Here is an 8,921-nt window from a genome sequence, read left to right as displayed (position 1 = left end):
GATCCTGACTTAAGTGTCTATAATTTAAAGCATCAAACTGTGTTTGGGTTTCTTTCTTTCCTTTAAATGAAGTCAGAGGACAATTTCAAACAACTGACCTATTGGCCCTGTGTTCAGTTTCATCCTCCCAGTGAGGTACAGGGCAAAGGAGCCCGCTGAGTCTGGTTAGAATAGGACCTGCTGGAAAGAGCACCGACTCCTGGTGTCTGAGGGCACAGCAGACCTTCTGTCCTGATGCTGGTAGAGTCCCCCTGTGTGGCTGACTCTTTTTAAAGAGTAATTATCCCAGCATGGAATCCTCCACCAGGTGCTGGGTGGAAGAACACCCAGAAAGCAGAACCCACGAGTCCATCCCGGGGAAAGAAACCACCAGAAACAACATGGGCGTTCAGGTCCTCAGCTGATCAACTGGCGTCCACAGCAGCCTGGGAGACTCAGACTCAAGAAAACAGCAGGGACATTTATATTCTACACTTAGTAAATTTCACATGTACCCTTGTCAGATGCGCCTTGGAAGTGTAGAACATAAATGTCTTAACACAATAACTAAGAAAATACCATGAAGGCTATGCTAACCAGTTTGATGAAAATATTTCAAATTGTGTATAAAACCAGCACATTGTACCCCGCGATTGCATTAATGTACATAGCGATGATTTAATAAGAAAAAACAAAAGAAAGCAAAAAAACACCAGGGAAGCAGACTTGCCCCCTGCCTGGGGTAGCAGGTAAACTGTAGTTTAAATGCACACTTAGAAGACAGCTCCCAGGGACAGGCTCAGCAGGAAAACCCTCCTGGTTGAATCGTGAAAAACAAAGGCTTTGGGGTCAGGCCAGCCCTGCCCTGAGTCTCCACTCACTGTGACATGTGGCAATTAATCTCATCTTTCCTCAATTGTAAACTGACAATATAGTACACACTTCATATGGTTCCTTTATCAAGAAAAGTGCCTGACCTCAGGGGGGGTCCAATACATCTTAGTATTGGAAACATTAGAAACATTTAGATTTTATAATAATAGTTTCTAAATCGTGGCTCAGATATTATTATAATACATAGGCCACAAATGAGAAGGGATAATATTATTATATCAGGCTTCCTATAATATAAATGGGGACAGTCAATTGGTCACGAATCTGAGCCTGGCTGACCAGGGAAGCAGGACAGAAGCTCAGACCTCAGTCAAAGACACTCACAAAGCATCTCACGGAGACTATGCCCGCTGGCCCCACAGCACCTCGCCCAGTTGCTGTAAATAATAGACACTCGGTTACCAAGGGAGAGGGAGAAATGTTCTCAGTGAATTCTCTGCTCAGAAAACCATTCTGTGCCTACTCCCACTTTTTCTAAATTTCTTCTGAATTTAGACCAGAGGATTTTACGTGCAGAAACTTCCCTGTGGCTTTTCTCTCTCTGCCTCTATTTCTTGCAATAGCTCCTCAGTGGGTCCTTTAAAAAACGGTGGCGATTATCTTTCTCTCTCTCTGATTTTAAGATCAATTGAAATCAGCAAAGGAAAAGAAAAAAAAATGGCATTCATCTGTCCCTGACTTGTCCTCTCAACCAGCGACTACATCTGGCTTCGCTGTTTGAATAACCTCTGGGTGTCGATCCACCCCCACAGCTCAAGTTTGAGCTCCAGAACAAATATTTGTTTCAATTTTGAGCAAAGTCAGAGAGGTTTTTTCGGCTTTCTCGAAGTGAAGCGGCCTCGTCTGCTGCTCCTTTGAACGTGGCTTAGCAGGAAGGAGTGGAGTGTGCAGGACCTCCTGTTCGGGAGCTGGCAAAGCCGCCCTGCAGAATGAGACGACTCACGTGCTTTCTCATCTGGTTTCTTCTTTCTCAAACACCAGGCTTTGAGATCCCCACAGATGGACTTCCCGAAGTAAGTACTTCCAGAAGTCTCCTTGTTGTTGGCCTACACCTAAGCTCAGTAAATAACCTATTGCAGTTACTTATTTTGTGTGCAACGGAAACTTAGGGTAAAACTCATCTGAGAACAGATGTTTACTGTTATAATTACCAGAATGTGTATTTACCCTTTAAAGCATTAACAGGCTTTGTGGGAGAGTCAAGTTCAGCAGGTCAGCACTGCTGTGTAGCATTTATGGAGTACGGCGGCTCACTCCTTATCTAGAAAATGGGTAATCAAGACCTGTCCAGAGGTTTGCCATGAGAATTAAATGATGTACATAAACCATGTAGCCCAGCAACTGGACTACTTGGTGCTTAATAATTATTAGCTGTGATGATGAAGAAATACCATTATCACTTTCTAACAAGTCTTTATAGAAGCACCATGGTTTCTCCCACTGTCGTGAACAATGGCTTTGTAATGAGGGCATTTAAGTATTCCTGTTTCAGGAGAAGACAGCAGGTGGTCGTCCAGTACAATGTGAGAACAAGTCCCACAGAGCTCAAGGTCTCCACATTGGACCCTTAGCCCCCCCAAGTAGGGAAATTCTTGGACTTGAAAGTCATACAAGAGATATTTTCATGCTAAAAAATCAAAGTGTGTTATGGGAACACTCTTGAAAGGCAGAGACTTGAGAGTGGATTGCCTGCAAAATGCTAAAGAACATGATGGCGTGAGCGGCACCTGTGGCTCAGGGGATAGAGCGCTGGCCCCATATACCGAGGGTGGCGGGTTCAAACCCGGGCCTGGCCAAACTGCAACAAAAAAAAATAGCTGGGAGTTGTGGCAAGCACATGTAGTCCCAGCTACTCAGGAGGCTGAGGCAAGAGAATCGCCTAAGCCCAGGAGTTGGAGGTTGCTGTGAGCTGTGTGATGCCATAGCACTCTACCGAGGGCGATAAAGTGAGACTCTGTCTCTACAAAAAAAAAAAAGAATGCAATGGTGTGTTTACAGGGGAAAATATGACCCTTTCTGCTTAGAAAATATCATCTTTTCCAACTCTTTGAAAACCAGCAGAGTGTGTTGAAGTCTCCAATTGAAGCCAAGTCACCCAAATGTGTTTGTGCTTCTTCAGTCATTTTTGAGGGGAATTCCTTTCCTACCTGTATAGTCTTTTCATTTTTTTTTTTAGTTTCATAGAATTTATTTCAGATTAATATGAGGGTACAAAGGATTAGATATGCTGCCTGCATTTCTAAGCTGAAGTTCAAGCTGCAGCTGAGCCCTTCATCCTGGGGTGCTGTACACCCTTACATCCTATGCCCGTTGAGTAAGAGGTTACCAACCCTCCACCCTTCTCCCCTTTCCCTCCCCCCTCCACTTGAATAGACTGTGTGGGTGTGCAGTTGTTTTTCTATTGGTTTCATGTTAGCATTGAGTACCTTGGATGCTTGCTTTTCCATTCCTGTGATACTTTATTAAGAATGTGCTTCACCTCCAACTGGGTAAATACCAAAGATGTAAAGCCATAAAAACAAACAAACAAATTGGGTGGTGCCTGTGGCTCAGTGAGTGGGGCGCCGGCCCCATATGCTGCAGGTGGTGGGTTCAAACCTGGCCCCGGCCAAAAACTGAAAAAAAAAAAAAGATAGAGACTTTACATTGTACCTATACTTTCTTTTTTCTTTCTTTCTTTCTTTTTTTTTTTTTTTTTTTTTAGCAATTTTTGGCTGGGGCCGGGTTTGAACCCACCACCTCCAGTATATAGGGCCGGCGCCCTGCTCCTTTGAGCCACAGGCACCACCCTGTACCTATATTTTCAACTTGGATAGATGTATGGTTCACGTCTGTCCGGTCAGACACTGCTAATGACTCCAGGACCCACCCAAGTACTTCCTGGGGCCCCTACCCAATCACAGAGGCCCTTCAGCCCTACCTGTCTCTCCTGCCATCTCCTGGCAAACTAAAAAATGAATTCCCATGCCCAGCAGATGTGAGGACGTTAACTTCCACGTAGACACCTCTGAGACCTACCCAGCAAACACATATATGTTGAAGAAACAATCGTATTTTAAAAAATAAACTTGCTCATAGGGAGAGGAAAGAATATAAGATAATATCATGAGTACCACCAACTGCCTCTTTGACTCTAAGACCTTTTTTAAAAATAAAAATAAACACCCTCCATTCTTCTTTTTTTAAGTTTGTAGATTATGAAGATCTTGTGGAACTGGCCCCAGGCAAATTTGGATTTGCTCCAGAGAACCGGAGACAGCAGGTAAGGTGAGCCTTTCTCCCACAGGGGCGTGAAGGAAAGAGGCTAAGGTGTCTTGGGCTAGGTTTTCTCAAGACCTTTGATTTTTAGCAGAGAAGAGTCCAGTGGTTTTAGACCTAGGTGGAAGCGTGGTCCATGTGAAATAGTCAGACCACTGCCTGGATCAGGAACCCGTTTCCCCTCATTAAGGTGCACGTTCTTCAAAACTTAAGAATGTAAAATGATTTTACATTCAATGTAGAGAAGGATTTCCTATTAGGAAGACTAGGAGAACGTTTCTTTTCTTCTTCTTTTTTTTTTTTAAATTTTTTTGGAGACAGGTCTTGCACTCCCTCCCAGACAGGAGAGCAGTGTCATCCCTCACAGCAGCCTCACATTCCTGGGCTCAAGGGATCCTCCTATTTCAGCCTCCCAAGGAGCTAGACTATAGGTGCCTGCCACAATGCCTGGCTAATTTTTTTATTTTTAGCAGAGAGAGGGTCTTTTTCTTCCTCAGTCTGGCCTAGTACCCTCGCCTCAAGCAATTCTCCTACCTTGGCCTCCCAAAGTGCCAGGATTACAGGCCTGAGCGGCTGCACCTGTCCTCAGGGGGACTTTCTTAGTCCAGCAGCGACAGACACTTCCCGTTGCAGCCCCACATTCTCCTTCCTCTCGTCACTCTGTCTTGGGAAGTGGCTCAGACCAGTGGCAGGAAAGAGCGAAAACCCTCTTATTCATGGGGTGAGTTCCCTGGCTTTTCCCACATAGACCCCACGGGCTGAGAAAGGAGTTGTTTATGGAGCAGCACGCTCTAAGCTGACCAGTGACTTACTTTGCATGGGGATGAATTTTTTATTTTCTAAAAATCTAAGTCTTTTGTGTAAATCAATAATATTAAAACCCAATAGGCAAGACTTTATGTCAAAGTCTTTAGCCACAGGAAAGAAAAAATCGTCACTGAGCATTGCATTCAAGAACTCTAGGCTCGGCGCCTGTGGCTCAAGTGACTAAGGCGCCAGCCACATACACCTAAGGTGGTGGGTTCAAATACAGCCCGGGCCCACCAAATAACAATGACAGCTGCAACCAAAAAATAGCCAGGCGTTGTGGCAGGCGCCTGTGGTCCCAGCTACTTGGGAGGCAGAGGCAGGAGACTTGCTTGAGCCCAGGAGTTGGAGGTTGCTGTGAGCTGTGATGCCATAGCACTCTACCCAGGGGGACAGTTTGAGGCTCTGTCTCAAAAAAAAAAAAAAAAAAAGAAAAGAAAAGAACTCTAAAAGAAGGATGTGGTGACCCCACTGTGTCACAGAGCATGCTCTAGAATCTTGGTTCATCCCAAACCAGGCAAGTGGAGCTTATATCCAATGCCTGGTTTATTATGTACAACCAATGAAATGTTCAAGGTTCACCCTTTACTCTTGAGCTATTCAGTTTTCACAGGCAAAAGGATCACCTTTGTCCCCGCCCACAGGAGAGTTGCTTGGTGGGTAATCCCCTAGTGTGATGGTTAAGAGCACAGAATTTTCCATGTGCCAGTCACCTATACTTGGTTCTGGGACTACCCCACTTCAAAGTCCCTACTGTCAGGTAGCTTAGTCTGAAGGAAGAGGCAGACATTAATCAAATCATCCCTCAAAAAGAAGGAGTAATTATAAAGCACAGTGAGAGCACTGAAGGAAGAAATAGGCTGCTATGAAAATACTCAGTAAAGGAAGCTGACTTGGTCTAGTGGGTTAGAGGAGCTGGGTTCTGAAGTATGAGTAGGAGTTCACTATGTGGGCCTAGCAGACAGAGAGCCCCAGGGTCGAGTGGAGTATCCAGATTGCCATTCAAGTGAATTTTAAAAAACCAGACAAATAAGGGGAAATACCATACCCAGTATGAGTGTGGCTGAGTGTTTTTATTTTAAAGATATTTGTTTTAGCATTATAGCAAAGCGTGACATACACACAACCAAAATTGGTTTGGAGACTCATTCCGAGAATATCACCAGCAGGAAATTAGTTTTTAAGTATCCTTGGTATTTATGTCTTAGCTCCAGTGAATGAATGACAGCTCAGAGTTGCAGAAAAATAATTTTTTTTTTTTTTTACTGAGAAAATGGTTTTTGCCCTTGAGGTAATAAGTAACACACAGCTAAAGAATGATTGTCTAACTTCCTTTCACAGAGAAGCCTTTCCGGAGAATCCGAGGAAACGATGGTAAGTTTGCTTTGATTTTGATTTTGTTACAAAATGATTTTCCTGTTAACTATTACCTGGAAATCAATCCAGGTGTCTGCTTTGTCTTCATCCCTGTTTACCTGACTTTCGAAATACCCCCTTGCCTAATTCTGCTTGGATGTGTTTCTGAAATCCAGCATTGAAGGGTACAGTATTTTCAAACAGGAGAGAGGCCACGGGGGCCCAAAATGTCTTTTCTCTTTATTTTCTCAAGTTTTATGTATTATTTATTCTGACTTAATCATGTTGATTTAAAATACTATGCCTGACAGCTTTGAAGAAGGAAAGAGTTGCTGTGAGAAGACTATTTTTTTATTTTTGAAATAGAGTCTTACTATGTCGCCCTCGGTAGAGTGCTGTGGCGTCACAGCTCACAGCAACCTCAAACTCTTGGGCTTAAGTGATTCTCTTGCCTCAGCCACCCAAGGAGCTGGGACCACAGGCGCCCACCACAATGCCCGGCTATTTTTTGTTGCAGCTGTCTTTGCTGTCTAGCTGGCCTGGGCCAGGTTCGAAACTTGCACCTTGTTGTATGTGGCTGGCACCTTAACCACTGTGCTATGGGCGCTGAGCCTTCTTTTTCTTTTTTTACATGGTGGTTGCTTTAATTCGGCAGAGATGAGAAAAGAAGGTCCAGAGCCTTGGACCAAAAGTCCCATTCTAATGCCCTCCCCATGATGAATGCTCGTTGTGCAGACCCGCTGGAGTTTGTTTTAATTGGGGGGAGGAGGAAGACTGAGATGGAGAGATCAGGGAGCTGTGGGGGGCTTGGGGGGCTTGGGGGGCTAGGTGGGAGTTAGCACCACAGCACTTGGCTGCACCTCACTCTGAAGACACAGTGGGGTCCCTGCCAAGCCCAAGGGCGCATTCCTTTCCTCTCCTGTGGCCCTGCATTTAAATAAACGTCCTTGATCCAACCTGGCTTCCCATAACCATTTTCTAATTGTATTCTAATTTTTGAAAGAATTATCATTAACAGACTCCTTGAGCTAAAAAAGCATCTCAAGGTGTGTCTCAAAACAAGGGCAGACTTGTGCCTGTGGGGTATTCCAGGAAGTCAAGAGGGTGCTTAATACACCTGAGTTGGGTACTTACCAAGGCCTGGAATCATCACTAACAAGGGAAGTGTGCGGCTGATAACAAATCGTCAGTGACAAGTGACATTAGCGCCCGATTGGTAGTGAGGCTCTGTGTGATCTCGCCGTCAGTACGGTTGTGCTCTCCGGCCCATTTCAGGGAGCCGTGGACCAAGTCACCCTGTATAGCTACAAGGTCCGGTCCACCATCACTTCTCGGACGGCCACCACCATCATTGAAAGCAAAGTGGTGAACAACTCCCCCCAGCCTCAGAACGTCGTGTTTGATGTCCAGATTCCCAAAGGAGCCTTCATTACCAACTTCTCCATGTGAGTAACAACCCCTGCGTAGAGCCCGCAATTGCGCATGCGCTGCTCACAGACTCACAGCCCCCGCTTTAGGGTGGACCTCAGTGACCCACTGTCCCAGTGATCTCCCCTGCAGAGCTGCAGGCGTGCTCAGTGATCAGAGGGTGGGTCTCAATCGTTAGTTTCTGTTCAAAGTATCAGAATTAGTGAAGGATTTGCTTTTGGTTTGTAACAAGTTACACCAAACTTCAGGCTATCTCTATGGTAACCACCTCCCACCTATTTGCATTTTAATATGCTTTGGGGGAAAAGTACCTGGAATTGTTCTAGCTTACAGGAAGCCACCTGGAGGGTGTGTGAAGAAGGCCAGTGCCATCCACTATATGTTTCCGTAAGGCAAAGAAAAAGTTGAGGATCGCTGATTAAATCCAGTCACTATCCGGCCCCTGGCATCCTCTATCGTCCCACAGACAGGGGGTCCTCCTGGTTCTCTCGTCTATGTCCTTAGTGATAAATTCATTACTTCCCAAGACCAGGGTTGACGGCTCTGCTACAAGTATTTCTTATATTTCATTTAAATATTTTCCATTTTCTACACAATGACTCTAGTTCTACTCACATGGAATTAAAAATAATCTCTACAAAAAAATAATAATAATCTCTACAAAACAGGTCACGAAGAGCCCCTGCATGAAATGATGACGTTATCTGAGTTTGGCTTCAGAATCACTGAGGCAGGAAGTATTGCTGAGCATTGATAATGGTGTAGCTGAGTGATGGGGGTTCATGGAAGTCCCTTTTATTATTTTTGTATGCTTGAAATTTTCTGTAATAAATAAAATTTTTTTTTAACTACTCTGATACCTGTCACGTAGTAAAAGCCAGTTATCTTGCTCACTTGAAGGCTTTGTGTTATGAGGCTAAATACTCCCTGTTACTCCACACGGCTAGAGTTTCTCTGTGACCTGAGCACCCAGGTGGCTGTCCCTAGCGTGGGTTCCAGGTGGCTGTCCCCAGCCTGGGCTCCAGGTGGTTGTCTCCAGTACGGGCTCCAGGTGGCTGTCCCCAGTGTGGGCTCTAGGTAGCTGTCCCCAGCATGGGCTCCAGGTGGCTGTCCCCAGCCTGTGCTCTAGGTGGCTGTCCCCAGCCTGTGCTCTAGGTGGCTGTCCCCCTCCTGGGCTCCAGGTGGCTGTCCCCAGCCTG

The 8,921-nt window shown here is 45.2% G+C and overlaps 1 protein-coding gene across 1 annotated transcript in view; it reads left to right on the top strand.

The window, feature by feature from the left end:
- The first annotated feature begins 1,664 nt into the window (after positions 1–1,664).
- Positions 1,665–8,921, top strand: part of ITIH2 (inter-alpha-trypsin inhibitor heavy chain 2) — a 33,636-nt gene continuing 26,379 nt past the window's right edge. The window contains exons 1-4 of the mRNA XM_003786826.3: positions 1,665–1,886; positions 4,061–4,135; positions 6,280–6,312; positions 7,570–7,739. Coding sequence (XP_003786874.1) covers positions 1,803–1,886; positions 4,061–4,135; positions 6,280–6,312; positions 7,570–7,739 — 362 coding nt within the window. The 5' untranslated portion in view covers positions 1,665–1,802. The remainder of the gene's footprint in view (positions 1,887–4,060; positions 4,136–6,279; positions 6,313–7,569; positions 7,740–8,921) is intronic.

The sequence above is a fragment of the Otolemur garnettii genome, unplaced genomic scaffold (assembly GCF_000181295.1).
Source record: "Otolemur garnettii isolate 467f Iridium unplaced genomic scaffold, OtoGar3 scaffold00019, whole genome shotgun sequence".
Classification (NCBI taxonomy): domain Eukaryota; kingdom Metazoa; phylum Chordata; class Mammalia; order Primates; family Galagidae; genus Otolemur; species Otolemur garnettii.
The sequence above is the reverse complement of the archived record's forward strand: the minus strand, read 5'-3'. Positions and strand labels throughout refer to the sequence as shown.